Source organism: Ovis canadensis, chromosome 5 (genome assembly GCF_042477335.2).
Source record: "Ovis canadensis isolate MfBH-ARS-UI-01 breed Bighorn chromosome 5, ARS-UI_OviCan_v2, whole genome shotgun sequence".
NCBI classification, from domain to species: Eukaryota; Metazoa; Chordata; class Mammalia; order Artiodactyla; family Bovidae; genus Ovis; species Ovis canadensis.
Genome location: NC_091249.1, coordinates 102,698,501 through 102,717,672, shown reverse-complemented (window position 1 = coordinate 102,717,672; position 19,172 = coordinate 102,698,501). Strand labels below are relative to the sequence as shown.

Sequence of the window (19,172 nt, the reverse complement as noted above, 5' to 3'; positions counted from 1 at the left end):
TAGGGCATAAGGAGATACAATTTGTTCTGATGAGACACCACATCCAGAGGTCCAGACTAAATTTCCTTATAGCACATCTCATCTGAGCAACTTCTTTCCAGGAAGTTTTAAGAACAGTCAGAATCTGTGTTCAGTCAATACAAGGTGGCTAGTTCTGCAACCCCATCCATCATTTTATCCCAGTTAAACCTGACACTTATCGCTACTCCTTCAACAATCTTCCTGGCTTGATTTTCAGACAAGTGATCTTCAGCGCCTGTACTGGTCAAAAGTAAAATTTAACCAAGATTTCCAAGCTTAGAGCAAAGACGTGGAGGAGCCTGAGGAACAGGTCAGTGCAGCAGAGTAGTCCGGCAGACAGGCTTTGGCACCATGGCTGAGAGAGGCGGTCCCGGGCAGCAGGGAACCCTTCAGACACTGACCAGGGACCACCACCTTCTGTGTTGCAGCCAACTAAGTCCTAATCCTTAACACTAAAGTAGTTCAGTTCACATCTTACCTTCTTCCTTAGACACTGAGGTTTTTAAGTCACAGATTGTTCCTAAGTGCCTTCTATCAGCTGTGCTCATCCTACACCTTGCAGGGAGTAGAAACTTAAAGCAATGTTCACTGATTATCTTTAAAGGGTGAATGAAAGATTTTTCCATAAAGGAAAAATGAGAAAAAAAAAAAAGTTTCAGTTACCATGTAGCTATGCTAACTTGGTCAGGCAAGTTTTAAAGCCTTGACCTCCTCACTGGTAAATAAGGAATAATAATACCTATTCTCTTTGTTGTTATGAAGTCTTAAGGACATAACGGATGTAAAAAAGAGCCTGCTATATAAAAAGTTCTCAAAAAGCAATAGCTGCTATCATAATTATATCATCATCATCATCATTATCACAATCAATGCAAGGTAATTCATGCATTGACAGTGGGAATAAGGGAATAAACTGGAATAACTTCTATGGAGAATGATCTGCCATTATTTATGCATATTATCCATATTTTCTATATTATACAGTACATATAACAATTAACCTAGCAAGTCTATCTCTAGAAATCTACCTTTCACAAGTGAAATCACATACTTAACATGGATTCACTGTTCCACTGTTTATATATATGTGTGTATATATATATATATTTTTTTTAATTAAAAATTTTTTTTGGCCATGCCATATGGCATGTGGGATTTTAGTTCCCAACCAGAGATCAAATGCGTGCGCCTTCTGCAGTGAAAGCTCAGAGCCTTAACCACTGGACCGCCAGGGAAGTCCCAGCATTACTTCTAATAGTGAAACACTAAATGAAACACGTGAGTGTGCTAAGCGCTTCAGTCCTGTGTGACTCTTTGCGACTCTATGGACCGGAGCCTGCCAGGCTCGTCTGTCCTTGGGATTCTCCAGGCAAGAATATTGGAGTGGGTTGCCATGCCCTCCTCCAGGGGATCTTCCTGACCCAGGGGTTGAACCTGCATCTCTTTATGTCTCCTGCGTTGGCAGGCAGGTTCTTTACCACTAGTGCCCCCTGGGGAGCCCCCTGGTATTTCACAGAGCTTCCTATCCTCTGTGAAATACTTTTTAACGAACAATCACAGCCAGGACAGCCACGTATGTAACATCCATCAACAGTTTACTGATTAAATTTATTATGGTTCATTCTTATAGTGTAGCCAAAAAAAAAAGAAAGAAAAGAATGATGGAACTCTTTTGTAGACTGATACAGAAGCCAACATATTTTAAGTAATAAGATAAAAAGGCAAAGAGTGCAATATGTTACTTTTTGTTATTAAAAAGAAAAAAATAGTATTTTCTATGTATAAAATGTTTCTGGAAGGATATATAAGAAACTGGTAACATTGGCTGTCTCTAATAGGGGACTTGGATGGATGGCTAGGGGCAAGGATCGGAGGGCATATTTTCAGTTTATTAATTTTTAGAATTTTACATCTTTTTATTTTGCAAGTATTTTTTAAAAGGCAATAAAAATAAGTGCCATAAGAAAGGATTTTCCCTCAATAGAATCTTTTAGACATAAGACAGAATAAAAGCATTAAAAATACACATATACCAATATGAGAAAAAAATGAGAGGTTTTTAGAGATATACATTTATGTTTCCTTCTCATGCATAATTCAAGAGGAAAAGAGGAATAGAGTGGAAAAGAGGCAGATGATAGAAGGTGAGGCAAGCTAACAGGTGGGTAGTAGAGAGAATAGGATGGAGCCCCCATAGTTCCCAGCCAACATTGTTCAAACATTGCTAGCTACCCGGTATGCTGGGCTTGACTCTGCCAAATTCACAAGTCATTTAATAGAGACAGAAGGTGGAAAGGCTGCAGAAGACAAAAAGAGGTATGATATTTTCTCAGTCTGTTCTTATAGTGAGAAGAAAACCTTACCTCAATTTTTTTCAATACATCCACAGGATTTGTAAGTGAAGGGCCTTTGCCTGCATCCTCTGCCTTTTTGGATTTGGCGCCTGCTGAAGTAAAACCACTGGTAACACATTTTTGTATAACAGCAATTGTGTATTGAATGTCTTCGCCTTTTAATATGCCATCTAGCAGGGTGGTATGGCACACTGGACACCTAATTTGCAGGCTGAATTAACTTAAAGAATGAAAAAAATAAATCAGCACACATTAGTAATTTTCTATGATAAGGAGCAAATGATAACCACTTAATAGGATATTTTCTAAGACTGCAACTGTTACCGAAATCACAAGCCCGTGTGCCTGATGCACAGTGAAGCCCGTCAATACTGAACATTAGAGTTTGGAACAGAGAAAGGTTTACCACAGATTTGCACAAGGAGCCGTACAAACGTGGCTCATGCGCTAGGAAGCCCAAAGTTACTGCAAGCTTTCGCAAGCCCCTCTAAAAGCAAAAGGTGGGGGACGGGCGTGGGTAGCAGCTGCAGGCTGCTCAGTCAGGTCATGATCAGGCAGTGATGTTCCTGAAAACCTCTACCAGATGAACGCTATCCTCTGTCCTGACAACAAAGGGCAAAGTCCCAAGGCACGACGTTCACCCGCCAAGGTCCCAGTCCTGGCTAAGAGGAGGCAAATCTCAGCTGGCGGCTTTTTCAGGGCCAGGTTCCCACATCCTACCCAGCTGTCATCCCTGAGAGAGTTAGGCGCCCAGCTCAACTGGCCCTCAGTCTCCTCAGGTGCCCAAAAGGGAGGCACCAGGTCTCACAGACTGTGACCCAGACAGACAGCCTCTGCTATTAGGTTGCAGAGACAGGTATGGGGGAAAGGCTCACCGAAGGCCTGAACCACAGATAGTGGAGGGCTTTAGTGAAGGCTCTGGAGCCCAGCAGGACATAGTCTCCAGTCTGTTCCCTGGGCCCCTATGCTCAGCTGCTGGCCCAAGACTGGGTAAGCTGAAGGGCCTCCAGCAGAAGGCCTAAATCTGCCTCTGACCTCACTCTCCACATGATGACCACCCACCACCAGTCCTTGACTGAATCACTTCCCCAGTGGTCCCTCATTGACAGCTGGCTGCTTGGGGACAGGGCCACTGAGGCAACGAGCAATAGCTGAGCAAGACCTGTTGTTTGGTAAAGGCGCAGAGTAATGACACACAGCAACAGCTACCTGCTAAAGGCTATGTTCATCTTGGTCTGTTATACAACCAGACATTTTACTAAAAATTTGAACTGGCAATTTATGACATCAGGGCCAAAACTGCAACAATGGTAGAAGCAGAATATATTTAGAAGAGGTGGCAAGAATACACAGAAGAACTACACAAAAAAGATCTTCATGACCCGGATAGCCATGATGGTGTGATCACTCAGCTAGAGCCAGACATCCTAGAGTGTGAAGTCAAGTGGGCCTAAGCATCACTATCAACAAATCTAGTGGAGATGATGGAATTCCAGGTGAGCCATTTCAAATCCTAAAAGATGATGCTGCAAAAGTGCTGCACTCAATATGCTAACAAATTTGGAAAGCTCAGCAGTGGCCACAGGACTGGAAAAAGTCAGTTTTCATTCCAATCCCAAAGAAAGGCAATGCCAAAGAATTTTCAAACTACAGCACAACTGCACTCATTTCACATGCTAGCAAGGTAATGCTCAAAGTTCTCCAAGGTAGGTTTCAATAGTACATGAACCTAGAACTTCCAGATGTACAAGTTGGATTTAGAAAAGGCAGAAGAACCAAAGATCAAATTTCCAACATCCATTCGATCACAGAAAAACCAAGAGAATTCTGCCTCATTGTCTACACTAAAGCCTTTGACTATGTGGATCACAACAAACTGTGGAAAATTCTGAAAGAGATGGGAATACCAGAGCACCTGACCTGTCTCCTGAGAAATCTGTATGCAGGCAAAGAAGCAACAGTTATAACCAGACGTGGAACAACAGACTGCTTCAGAATTGGGAAAGGAGTACGTCAAGGCTATATATTGTCACCTGACTTATTTAACTTATATGCAAAGTGAATGTGAAAATCACTCAGTCGTGTCCGACTCTTTGTGACCCCATGGACTATAGTCCAGGGAATTCTCCAGGCCAGAATACTGGAGTGGGTAGCCTTTCCCTTCTCCAGGGGATCTTCCCAACCAGGGATCGAACCCAGGTCTCCCACATTGCAGGAGGATTCTTTACCAGCTGAGACACAAGGGAAGCCCTTACATCATGAGAAATGCCGGGCTGGATGAAGCACAAGTTGGAATCAGGACTGTGGGGAGAAATATCAATAAGCTCAGATATGCAGATAACACCACCCTTACAGCAGAAAGTGAAGAAAAACTAAAGAGCCTCTTGATGAAAGTGAAAGAGGAGAGTGAAAAAGCTGGCTTAAAACTCAACATTTAAAAAAAGAAGATCATGGCATCCGGTCCCATCACTTCATGGCAAATAATTGGGGAAACAACAGAAACAGTGACAGACTTTATTTTCCTGGGCTCCAAAATCACTGCGGAAAGTGACTGCAGCCATGAAATTAAAAGACACACTTGCTCCTTTGAAGAGAAGTTATGACAAACCTAGACAGTGCTTTGAAAAAAGAGACATTACTTTGCTGACAAAGGTCCATATAGTCAAAAGGTATGGTTTTTTCCAGCAGTCACATATGGATGTGAGAGGTGGACCATAAAAAAGGTTGAGCATTGAAGAATTGATGCTTTTGAACTGTGGTGTTGGCAAAGACTCTTGAGAGTCCCTTGGACTGCAAGGAGATCAAACCAGTCAATCCCAAAGGAAACAAACCCTGAATGTTCATTGGAAGGACTGATGCTGAAGCTGAAACTCCAGTACTTTGGCCACCTGATGCAAAGAGCTGACTCACTGAAAAAGACCCTGATACTGGGAAAGACTGAAGGCAAGAGGAGAAGGGTGATTCAGAGGATGAGACAGTTGGATGGCATCACCAACTCAATGGACATGAGTGAAGGAGAGACGGTGAAGGACAGGCAAGCCTGGTGTGCTGCAGTCCATGGAGTCGCAAAGAGTTGGACACGACTGAGTGACTGAAAACCAACAAAATCAAGTACATTTCAATTAAAAAACAAACAAGTGCAGAATAAACACACATTTGCCAGTGGTTGAAAAGATGAGAAAGAGGTTATATTCAGGGCAACATAGTATTATCTTTGAAATGAAGAATAAAATAGTTAAATGGAACATATCAATCACATGAATCTGAAAACTCAAAGCAATAATAACACTCAGTCATGTCCAACTCTTTGTGACCCCATGGACTGTTGCCTGCCAGGCTCCTCTGTCCATGGAATTCTCCAGGTAAGACCACTGGAGTAGGTTGCCATTTCCTTCTTCATGGGATCGTCCCAACCTAGGGACAGAACCCAGGTCGCCTGCATTGCAGGCAGGTGCTTTACTGTCTGAGCTACTAAGGGAGCCCTTTAATGGCTTTGGGATACATAATTTTTAAGCTATATCAAATAATATTGCATTTTGAGGGTACTGTGAAACTGCAGGGTATAGAGAACTGTTTCACATATAGATCTTGGTAGTCAGTTACCAAAACTGACATGTTACAAAAGTTATGATGTTATGTTACAAAATTGATAATGTTAAAAACTGTCCCATTGTGATCACAAAGTATTACCATCCTTTCCCAAAATCGAGCTAAATACTTAGAAATTACTTGGTAACAGGAAAATATGGCTCAGAAAGATGTAATTCTGTTAAAGATTAACATTTAACCTACAGAAGAAGAAATTTTTAGATTGTGGACATGACTCATAACTAATGGAATTTACAATTTATTGTTTTATACCAAATTGCCCTTTGGGGAGTCTCTAAAGTTTGAGACTCCTGAACAAATATATTAGTGAGGTTTTGCTTGAACAAAAGTTATTTTTAAAAAAAAAGCTAGATTTAATGATGGGTAACTTTCTCTGCTTCCCTTGAGGGCAAAGACTGTTTAATCTGAATTGTAGCATGTAAAATATCATATCATATATGAACAAGCTCTCAACATACATTACTGATTTCAGAAATCACTAGCTAGAAATGTAAATTACATCAAGAAGTCTTTTTGTCTAAGGAACTTTTGTCAAATTATTTAAATTTCATAACACATAAATCTGCTAGATGGATATTATAGAACATGGTCAGGTAAATAAACTTATAATAATTATTAATCTCTTAGCCAAGAAAGTCACAGCTGCATATTCAAGTCCATTCAGCAATTTTTGCTACATTCCATTCTGGTTTTTGTAATGCCCAATTCTTTTATTTATAATTGGAAAAGAAGTGTAAAATTACTAAAATCTGTTAAAAGACTGTTTCAACCCCAAAACATTTACATTTTTTTTTTAATCTTTGGCCAAATACATGCATATATTTGAATTTTTTTATTTCTTTCAACACAACACCTGCCAATAGCTGGATCTTCAAGAAACAAACCTTTTCTGTTTTGGCTCTTTAGGTATTATCTACTTTCTTGTAAATCAGGGGAGACCATTTTTAAAAAAAGAGAGTATATAAGCTTACCAGGAACAAAACACAAAATTTGTATAATATGCAACAAAAATATGAGAGCAGAATGGAAAAGGAAAGTTTTGCTGTTGTTTTGCTTTTCAACAAATGAAAAGCCTGACGCACTGGAAGCTTTTACTAATCTTTAATGTGTCCATGGGCTTCTAAGGATGAGCAGTTGTGGGATGTATTTGAACATGAATTCCTCCAAATCAGATATATTCTTTTCAGCCCCTTAAAGTCTGCTAAAAATTCGTGATCCACTAGGGCATAACTAGTATCATTCATGCTGCTGTGTGGGCTTAGTCGTGTCCAACTCTTTGCTCCCATGGATGTAGCCCACCAGGCTCCTCTCTCCGTGGGATTTTCTAGGCAAGAATACTGGAGAGGGTTGCCATTTCATTCTCCAGGGGCTTTTCAGCATTGTACTAGAAGTCTTAGCTAATACACTAAGATAGGAAAAGGATATAAAAGGTATGTAGATTGGGAAGGAAGAAATAAAACTTTCTTTGTTCATAGACAATATGTAGAAAATCTGAAAGAATGGGCTAAAAAACTGGGAACTAATAAGAAATTACAGCAGGATTACAGCATATACGGTTAATACACAAAATTCAACAGATTTCCTATATATGAACAATGAACTAGTGGAATTTGAAGTGAAAAGCATAGTGTTATTTACATTAGTACTTCCCAAAATGAAATACTTAGATATAAGTCTAACAAAATATATACATACACAACCTATATGAGGAAGACTATAAAACTTTGAATAATGATATCAGAGAACTAAACAAATGGAGACATATTCCATATTCATTGGCAGGAAGAGCTAGTATCTTCAAGATGTCTTGTCTTCCCAATTCCATCTATAAGTTCAATGCAACCTCAATCAAAATTCTAGTAAGTTATTCTACAGATACCAGCAAACTGACTCTACTATATAGATGGAACGCAAAAGACTGAGAACAGCCAACACAATACTGAAGAAAAATAACAAAGTTAGAGGATGGTACTACCTGATTTTAAAAACATACTATAAACTTATTGTAATCAAAACTATGGTATAGGTGAATAAATACATTGATCAATGAAACAGAATAGAGAGCCCAGAAAGAGACCCACATAAATATAGAAAAATGCAACTGGACTTCCACGTGCAAAAAAAATAAATTTACACAGACTTTACACCCTTCACAAAAAGTAACTCACAATGGATCACAGTCCTAAATGTAAAACATGAAATTATTAAACTCTTAAAAGATAACGTAAGAGAAAATTTAGGTGACCTTGAGCTTGGTGATGACTTTTGAGATGCAAAACCAAAGGCATGATCCATGAATAGAAGAACAGATGACCTGGACTACATTAAAACTCAAAACTTCTGTGTAAAAGACAGTGTCAAGAGACTAAGAAGACAAACAATGGAATGGGAGAAAATGTTTGCAAAAGACATATTTGAAAAAGGACTGTGTGAAATAGAAACAAATATATACTAGTCTCAGCATCTGGTTCCAGGCAGAGAACTGCTAAAACCCTTAAAACTTCCTAAGTGATAACATAATTTTTTGTTGTTGTTCTAAGAAGAATCTACATCCCTTGGAATTTACTGGACAATAGGAGTGTCTTTTGGAGTTTCCCTGATGGCTCAGCAGGTAAAAGAATCCGCCTGCCAATGCAGGAGACATGGGTTCGATCCTTGGGTTGGGAGGATCCCCTGGAGAAGGGCATGGCAACCCATTCCAGTAATCTTGCTGGGAAAATCCCCTGGACAGAGGAGCCACTCATGGAGTTGCAAAGAGCTGGACACAACTGAAGCAACTGAGCACAGGAGTCTCTTTTATTCTACGGAGGTGACTCTCAGTGGGGTGCTGGGTGGCTTCAGGATGGGGCTGGTTACCAGATATATCCAGCCATGATCAGAATCCTTGGAAAAGGGGAAAGGGGCTGGAGACTGAGTTAATGACTGATCAGGCCTATGTGATGAAGCCTCCATAAAAATCCCCAAAGTATGCTGTTCCAAGAGTTTCTGGATTGGTGAACATATTCGTGAACAGGAAGGCGACACATCCCAACTCTACAGACATGCACGGGTGACCTTCCAGACTTGACCTTATGCCTCTTTTCACTTGACTGTTCATCTGGGTCTTTATCATAACCTTTATTATAGTCAACTGGTAAATATCAGTAAATACATCACCATGTTCCGTGAGCTGTTCAGGTAAATCTAATTCCACCAGGGAGGGTCATGGGAACCTCCAACTGGTAGCCAATGCAGACAGCAGTTGTGGGAAACCTGAAGACACACTATACTTGAGACTGACATCTGTAGCGGGGAGCAGTCTCCTGGGACTGAGCCCTTAGTGGGATCAGCGCTAACTCCAGTTAGTGTCAGAACTGAATTAAATGATAAGACGTAGTTGGTGTTGCAGAGAACTGTTTGATATGCAGGAAAAAATAACTCCCTAAATCTAGTGTCAGAAGTACTGTGAATGCTGCAGTGGTATAAGAGGAAAGGAGAGACACACAGCAGGAATATTTTCCCAACAGATTAGTATCCAAAACACACAGAGAACTCTTAAGACTCAACAAGAAAAACACATTAACAAACCCAATTTCTCCAGCGTCACTCCCATGACCTCACCACAGCAAGCTCGTACTCATCATTCAATCTGGAGTTCAACTGCGTCTCCTCAACAAACCCTTCCCTGACCTCCCAGTGAAGACGGTGTGCTATGCTGAATGTCTTTACTCCATCTGACTGTACGCTCTCTGAGGGTGAGGATTGCTCCTCCTTTGCTCACTGGCTTATCCCTCTTAGCGCAGGGGCTGGCAATAGTAGATGCTCAACAGCTTTTTATTTGGTGGGATTATGAATGAACAACACAACAAAAACTTTCACTTCGGCATTTTACGTACACCATAAAGTTCTATTCTACCAGTTCCCAAATGTTACCAGTTCCAAATGTTGTAGTTAAAAACTTAAAGCCAGTATAATCATTAAAAAAATTTCAAATATACAAATGAGAATATCTACATAATTGAAAAGTCTTTCCTAGCACTTCAAAATTCCTAATTAAGGGGAAAACAAACAAAAAGTCAAAAGCAAAAAACACTGATAAAATAATCAAAATATCAAAAATACTTTCAGAAAAAGCATTTAGAACATTGAGTGTAACTTTATATTGACAATTTCATATAGATAGAAGTTAAGCAATAACCTTTTCCTATCTGGATTATTCTTACATTAGTTAATGTACCTTTTTTGCATTTTTTCCTTGGCATCAACTCTCTAGGGAGTCTTCTCCAATCTGTGTGTACAAAAGGAGAAATAAAAAGGGCTGTTTCCTCTGGGAATTACTGGCACTGGGTATAACTATTTAAAGAACATGAGAGTGCCTCATGCAATGGAAATAAAATTGAGTATCTGTATAGATTTACTGGGGATTAAACTATAATAGTGATATATTTTCTCCTACAAAGAAAAAATTCATTAAAATACCTTTGAAATACTTATAAAATTTCTATAATATTCTTTTAAGTTAAATAATATTTATATAATTAATTTCAAGTACAAGAATTTTCATAATGAAAAAATATAGAAAAATACTTATGGGCATGACAAGTTATTCATAATACACTGTTAAATTTTAGAAGTTTTTAAAACAATATATATATAATTCCATTAAAAGAATAAACCTAACATGTAAATGCTTCAACAGATGTATATTTGTGCAGAGAAAGCTCTAGGTTGGAAACAAAATATTACAGTAATTCCTTGTGTTGGGATTATAGCTATTTTCCTTAAATGTAATTTATTATTCAATTATTCTGTGTTTTGTACATGTTCTGTAGTTGATATGTATTTCTTACATAATGAAAAAATTTTTTCAAAGTTAAAATATGTGACCATAATCCTAATATATGTAAAACTAAACAATTTAATAATTATAGGAAGACTTTAAAATTAAAAATAGAAATAGCTGTGGAAAAGTAAATTCCTTCCATTTAATGATTTTGCCTGCATTAGCTAAATAATTCCTCTAATTTGTCACTTGTTCTTCTTTTTTAAGCTTAGAGACAATCAGAAAAGTGAAGCAACATGAAAATAGATTAAAAAAATGCTGCCTACTAATAAAAAACTCAGTACTGTTTGTAGAAAATACTTTTATATCTCAAGCTATTTTTCCTGAACTAATAAATTTTGCTTTAAATATTAGGTTGGTATAAAAGTAATTGCAGGTTCAGACTGTGAATTTTAAATCATTATCAGTTCAGTTCAGTTCAGTTGTTCAGTCATGTCCAGCTCTTTGCCATCCCATGAATCGCAGCACGCCAGGCCTCCCTGTCCATCACCAACTCCCGGAGTTCACTCAGATTCACGTCCATTGAGTCAGTGATGCCATCCAGCCATCTCATCCTGGGTCGTCCCCTTCTCCTCCTGCCCCTAATCCCTCCCAGCATCAAAGTCTTTTCCAGTGAGTCAACTCTTCGCATGAGGTGGCCAAAGTCCTGGAGTTTCAGCTTTAGCATCATTCTTTCCAAAGAAATCCTGGGGTTGATCTCCTTCAGAATGGATGGGTTGGATCTCCTTGCAGTCCAAGGGACTCTCAAGAGTCTTCTCCAACACCACATTTCAAAAGCATCAATTCTTCAGCACTCAGCCTTCTTCACCCTTCTTCTTCATTATAAATCATTATATCTAGGCTTAAACACATCTTTATTAACCAAAATAGGAACCATTACAACCAACACATTTTTGCCAATGAGAAATAAGTTTGTTTATTCCTATAGCATAAAAATCTGTGCTTCAGAATTTGAGCAATTCTCAGAAATCATTTTCTGCCTCCAGCTGGTTATGCAAGCATTTTCCCTGCAAAAACTTGTCAAGATGCTTGGAGACATGGTAGTCAATTCGTGAGAAGTCAGGTGAATATGGCAGATGATGCAAAATTTTGTAGCCCAATTCATTCAACTTTTGAAGCACTGGTTGTGTGATGTGCGGTTGGGCACTGTTGTACAGAAGAACTGGACCCTTTCTGTTGACCAATGCTGGCTGCAGGCATTGCAGTTTTCAGGGCATCTCGTTGATTTGCTGAGCATACCTCTCAGATCTAATGGTTTTGTCAGCATTCGGAAAGCTGGAGTGGATCTGACAGTGGGCATCAGACCACCAAACAGCGACCACAACCTTTTTTGGTGCAAGTTTGGATTTGGGAAGTACTTTGGAGCTTCTTCTCAGTCTAACCACTGCACTGGTCATTGCTAGCTGACAAATAAAATCCACACTTCGTTGCATGTCACTATCCGATCAAGAAATGGTTCACTGTTGTATAGAATAAGACGACACATCAAAATGACAGTTTTTTGATTTTCTGTCAGCTCATGAGGCACCCACTTATCAAGCCTTTCACCTTTCCAATTTGCTTCAAATGTTGAATGACCATAGAAAGGTTGATGTCAAGTTCTTTGGCAACTTCTTGTGTAGATGTAAGAGGATCAGCTTTGATGATGGCTCTCAGCTGGTCACTACACTCCTCATCTTCAGGGCTCTCATCTCCTTTGCAAAACTTTTTGAACCATCACTGCCCTGTATGTTCATTAGCAGTTCCTGGGCCAAAGGTGTTGTTGATGTTAAGAGCTGTCTCCATTGCTTTACGACCCATTTTGAACTCAAACAAAAAATCACTTGAATTTGCTTTTTGTCTAACATCATTTCCCTAGTCTAAATGGCAAGTAATTTGTCCTTAGCCAAAAACAAATAGACACATAAAGCAAGAAATGAGCATTAAAATGAAGTATAACATAACCACATTTAAGAATGTATTCCAATATCAAACAACAAAGTTCAACAATAAGAAAACCAGTTACTTTTGCACCAACCTAATTTTTTTTTCATAAATGATCCATAGGTGATCATGACAAAGGACTTAAACAGAATCATTCAGAGACAAATATTTATGTAGTAGAAGAAATGAGAGACCTAAGAGGAGTGTTTCCAGAGGGACACAACATTATCAACAATTAGCATTGAAAAGAGATGCTGCAACTCGGGAAAGCAATCAATGCTGTAAATGTGACTTAGGCTTCTGCATACAGGCAGTTTCTGTAACACACCAAGGACAGAGATGTCAAAGGGAAGTGTGCTGAAATGAGGAAACCTGGGTTTTACTAAAATATTCCAAGTTGCCTTGACAGGTCACTGCGTTTCTATAGCAACTGTTAATTTTCTACAAAATGAAGTAGATGAGATCTCTGCAGCCCCTTACACCTTGCCTCTACCAAGGCAATTTTGTGAATGCTGGAAAAAAAAAACTCTCTTAGGTATGGTTCTGTTGAAAAGGCACATTAACAGCCAAAAAGAGTCTATGCCTGCTGAAAAGAAAGGAAGATACACAAGCTCGGCTGAAAATATTCTTAAAGTGAGACCTGGTTCCTCCTCAAAAGCTATAAAATCACTCAGGAACACAGAAGTGAGTACTATTAGTATTAAAGATGAAAACTGTGATTGTATCAAATGAAAATGGAAAATCCAATGAGTTTGGCCAGCCCTATTAAAAGAAAAAAAAAATATCCTAAGAACTTCTACAATATCACTTCAAATATTCCTTGTTACAATATAAAAATCTTTTCATCTTAGTTTTCAAAAGATTTATGTTGCTAATTAATTACAGGAAGAGAGCCAGGCTCTATTTTCCTATAGTGAAATAGAAAATTGGTCCTAAAAAGACATGGTAGGGAGATAGCCTTTGAAAATTAATTTTAACATTTTAAGTTTTATGGTTACCTGGTATCCACTCTTCTTTGTACACCTTCATATATCTTTTACTATATCTTTCAATATCTAGGATAAAAAGATAGAAAGAAAGAATTTTAAAATAATTGAAAACACCAGGTAACATCTTTTATTTCCAATACAGGGAGTTTAATGTGTTTCTGGACACATACTAAACAGAGTAATACACATCCAAGGAAGTGGCAAGAAGCACCCGAGAATAAATGGCTGGGGGTGAGCAGAGACCGAAACCCTAATTAAAGTTCTCAGTAGCAGATAATCTGATTCATCTCTGAGAATTTTCACAAAAGCCCAAAGGCAAGTCAGGAAGCCACTTACACAAAAAGCTGGGGGATGGGAGGGCTGTGTATCTTCTCTTTTCTTCTCGTGACACTGGCCTCTAGCTCCCAATCTTTAAATCTCGTGTAACTGGGAGGTATTAAGTACCTAAGTGAGGATGGAGGGCTGTTTGCTTACCTCTAATAAAGTAAGTAAATACTTAATATACACAGTCAGTTAGTCTTCTCAGGGAGACACTTTTCACAACCATTGGGAAAGACAGTGGAGAAAAGGATAGGAGGAGGCGAGGTTGGAGATCACACTAGCCCATCCTAAAGGAAAGCAGCCCTGAATATTCACTGGAAGGACTGATGCTGAAGCTGAAGCTCCAAAACTTTGGCCACCTGATGCAAAGAGCCAACTCACTGGTAAAGACCCTGATGCTGGGAACGATTGAGGGCAGGAGGAGACAGAGGATGAGATGGTTGGATGGCATTACAACGAGCTACCACTTTACACCCAGTTGGGTGGCTAGAACTAATAATAAGTGTTAACAAGGCTGTGGAGAAACAGGAACCCTCATACACTGTAGGTAATATAAAATGGTGCAACCACTCTGGAAAATAGTTGGCAGTTCCTCAAAATGTAAAATAAAAATTTACCATCTGACCCTAGATATACAACAAAAGTGACATGGTACACAAAAACACATACATGAATGTTTACAGTAGCATTATTCATGAAAACCCCACTGCAGAAGTGACCCAAATGTCCATCAACCTACGAATGAACAAAGTGTGCTATACACATATAATGGAATATTACTCAATCAGAAAAAGGAATGAAGCACTGATACATGCTTTACTGTGTGTGAACCCTGAGACCATTATGCTACGTGAAGGAAACCAGTCACAAAAGAATACACATTAAGATTCCATTTATATGAAATATCTAAAACAGACAAAGCAGATTACAGGGTGCCAAGGGCTGAGGGAGGGAGGGGACAATAGGGATTGATACTAAAGGGTATGGGAGTCTCTTTTCAGGATGATGAACCAATTCTATAAATTAGATGGTACTGTTGGCGGCAAAATTTTGTGAGTACACTCAAAGGGACTGAACTGTATATTGTAAAAAATAAATTTTATATATCTGGATTTTTATCTCAATAAGGCTTCCCTGGTGGCTCAGATGGTAAAGAATCTGCCTGCAATGTGGGAAACCTGGGTTCAGTGCCTGGGTCAGGAAGATCTCCTGGAGAAGGGAATGACAACCTACTCCAGGATTTTCTTGCTTGGAGAATCCCATGGACAGAGGAGCCTGGCGGTTATGGGCTACAGTCCATGGTGTCACAAAGAGTCAGTCACGACTGAGTGATTAACACTTTCTTTCACTATCTCAACAGAGTTGTTATTTAAAAAGAAAGAAAAGTAATTATTGGGAATTTTAATAAGCATTAAGTAAACTCAAACTTATACTCCACTATTTTCTTGGTTTTGAAGGTATATTTACCCAAAATGGGCAACATCCTTTGAATACAGCTAAGTGTGCATCAACTGTGCATTGGGAGTTTGTCATGTGTAAACATTAAATATAAGTATTTTATATATCCTGATTCTGGACTTCAAATACATCTTTAATAAATTCTAACATATTACTTCTGGCTTTTCCCACACCTGTACCCCCCAAGTGATTCTAGATTATGAATATATTTCTATTAACATGATCTAGCTTATCATTATGTCCAGTTCTTCTTGTATTTGCACCATCAAAAAGTAAGGCTTTAAAAAACTTTTATGGCTCACACTTCTGTTGAAGAGAGGATGGCCCAGCCATTTTCATTTTCATTATTAAATATATCATTACCAATTAATATGATCAATCCAATAAATTGTTTCACTTCTACATAATCTATTTCCTTTCGGTCATCTTTGTCTTTGCCTTTGCTTTCAACAGCTGCCTAGTTACAAATATTTGGTACATAAAACCCAACAAAAAAGAAAAAAATATGGTCATATGTCATTTTAGCAAATGGAATTTTCCATGTTCCTACCACAAAATATTATGTGATAAGGTCCATTTCAAAGATTAACTATATATGAGAACACCATATTTTCCTTTTCATTCTTCGAGAGACACCATTTACTTATTGATTCATAAGTTTGAGAAAATTCATCTAGGATACTGTCATCTGAAGACTCAGTGTGAGGCTCCACTTATACCATCAATACCACCAGCAATATTAGCATCAAGGGGCTCCTTTCTGTCTCTTTGCATTCCTCTTCTGATTTGTCTAGTAACTGAAACATCTTCCTCTGCCACTTTTCTTCTCTGCAGTTATGGGTAGAAACTGACAATTTCTGAATTCTAAATTATATTCTATGAAAGCTAAACAAAACCAAAACAACTATACAGACAGAAGTCTCTCCAGAATTATTCTATATCTTCTTAGAAATTAATATTATACTTTGGCCAACACAATAAGAAAATTAAAGGATGATGTAACAGTGATGATTCATTTCAGTACTGCACAATCCTTCTATGCAATTTCATTGTTCTTCCATTTTGTGTATTTCAGTCTTTTCTAGTGTGCTGCTGTTGCTAAGTCTCTTCAGTCATGTCCAACTCTTGTGCGACCCCATAGACAGCAGCCCACTAGGCTCCTCTGTCCGTGAGATTCTCCAGGCAAGAATACTGGAGCCGGTTGCCATTTCCTTCACCAGTGCATACACCCATGCTAACTCACTTCAGTCGTGTCTGACTCTGTGCGACCCCATAGACGGCAGCCCACCAGGCTCCTCTGTCCATGGGATTCTCCAGGCAAAAATACTGGAGTGGGTTGCCATTTCCTTCTCCATTTTCTAGCATAGTAGAGGCTAATTGATAAAAAATGATGAAATAATATCTATGATGATGAAACAGAAAAATGTTTCAAGATGCAAGAAAAGTAAGATCACTGAAATTCTAAAATGTACTTTAGATTTAGGAAAGGGTCCAATGGGCCAATACAGGTAGTGCTAGGACAAAATAACTTTGCTTCTCTTTTAAAGCAAGTTCTCTCTGTCCCTTGGAGGATCTCTATGAAAAAATAAGTTATGAATATCAATCATTACATATAGTAAGAAATGCTCCAAGAAAGAAACTAAAAAATTAAAATGAGGTCTCGTGGACCATGACCATACAACGAGAGTTAATAAACCAAACAAACTCCATTCATTCAATAAGAGACCTTGTGGTCACAATGTAGGTAGAGGCAGGATTTCCATTAAGTTTCTGAAGCTCTGAAAATGGCTTACAGAACCATCACCACTGTCACTCCTTTTTCTAGCTTGGAGGACCTCAGTGGTTCAGGAACCTGAGCTGGGAACCACTGGACCAGATGTTCTCTGTGTACCTTTGGAGCTAAAACTCATTAAAATAATAATATTCACTGATTTTTTTCTCTTTATTATAAAAAGAATGCATTTCACTGCAGAGAAAATGCCAGTCACTTCTATTACTTCTACCTCAGAACACTATAAACAAACCTGGAATACCAAACAACATGAAAAATGTTTATTCTGGGCCCTTGGTTCTTTGTGAAAAATCTCAATGCCCTGAGCCACCAGGCACTTGATTATCAGCAAGAGATTTCCTACCCTATCTGTCCAAGTCTCTAGAGATTTAGTTTTTTACATTGTTAGTCCATAAGTCTCTCTGTCCTAAAGCACATAGGAAGTCAGTGCTGGGGAAAGGGTAGTGAGGATACGGTGATGGAACATTCCCTAGAATATGGCTTCCTGTGACAGCTGTGTACTTCTATTCAGTCTGGTCAATTCTTTCCCACTCATGGTGTGTATACATACACACTATTTGTGCGTGTATATAGATATATATAATGTGTATCTACAGTATATATTATACTAATCTGTATTCACATATATATGTATATGTTGTTGTTTAGTCACTAAGTCATGTCCAGCTCTTTTGTACCCCATGGACTCTAGTCCACCAGGCTCCTCTGTCCATGAGATTTGCCAAGCAAATATACTGGAAAGGCTGCCATTTCCTTCTCCAGCAGCTCTTCCCAAGCCTGGGATGCAACCCAGGTCTTCTGCACTAGCAGGTGGATTCTTTACCACTGAGCCACCAGGGAAGACCATATATGTATATACTATATCAACCACAGTGGGTTTTTTTGTTGTTGTTTTAATAAAACATTACATCAGGAAAGAGAGGTAAACATGTATATATTCAAAGAGAATATACTTGGATCAATTTGGAAAATTCTATGCAAGATTTTTCTTCTGAAACAGTAGCAAATGATTCCTTATACTTTTAAATACTTCATTAAGCAGTTATAAAAGGTAAAGAGCCTTTTGACCCAGGTATAAGACAGCTACTCCCAGAAATCAGGAAGAAAATTATGTTCCTGGTCTTAATGACTCAAATGTCTTCACGGTATGATGTACTTTTAAATTAGATAGGTACTTTACTAACAGTTACAGCTGGTTAAGTATGTATGTTCCATAGTCTATAGACTAATTTTAAAAAGGGTAAAGTATACCCTACACTATCATTTTTTTTCAATAAAAATGGGTATTTATTAGTTCACTTTATCTTATTTAGTTAAATCTTTAAAATGAGCTTTAATTTCATTTTTAAACTCAAACAGATAAAAGCATGTGACATAATCATGAAAGTAAAAAAAATTCAGTACTTCTGAGGTAAAATGTCAAATAATTTATTATATAACTTCAAGCAGCTTTCTTTTGAAAAGTTAAATAAACCCATCCAAAATGCTTCTTACAATTATAGGCACATGTGGTATTACTATATAAGACTTCCTTTTTGATTCTTATCCAATTTTAAGTCTTTCAGAAAGAGGGAAAGGGTATGCATTTTCAATATTAATGGAATGAGATGACACTATAGGAATTTCTCATGTTTTAATGATGTTGTTTTGAGAACTCAAGGATGATATCGATCTCTCTAATTTCAACATTCAAGGGCAGAAACTGAAAATCAATATAGTTCTACTGTGCTAAATAACTACTCAGGAATGTATTCCCTTCCTCTGAAACCACTTCTCACTTTCAGTCTGAGATTGTCAAGCCTTCTCCAGCTACAATTTCTCCTCTCTGTCCTTGGCATAATGAATGAATACACCTTTTACATTTTATATTTGATATCAATGGT

The 19,172-nt window shown here is 38.3% G+C and overlaps 1 protein-coding gene across 12 annotated transcripts in view; it reads right to left on the bottom strand.

The window, feature by feature from the left end:
- POLR3G (RNA polymerase III subunit G) overlaps positions 1-19,172 on the bottom strand; it is a 51,661-nt gene that overhangs the window by 8,649 nt on the left and 23,840 nt on the right. For 3 of the 12 annotated variants that reach the window (XM_069590107.1, XM_069590106.1, XM_069590105.1), the window contains exons 4-6: positions 13,728-13,784; positions 10,201-10,251; positions 2,385-2,464 (exon numbers count right to left, since the gene is read on the bottom strand). In XM_069590107.1, the coding sequence (XP_069446208.1) occupies positions 2,385-2,464; positions 10,201-10,251; positions 13,728-13,784 (188 nt within the window). Of the gene's footprint in view, positions 1-2,384; positions 2,468-10,200; positions 10,252-13,727; positions 13,785-19,172 lie in introns of all 12 variants that reach the window. The other 9 variants (XM_069590104.1, XM_069590115.1, XM_069590103.1 and 6 more) reach the window with 4 other exon arrangements.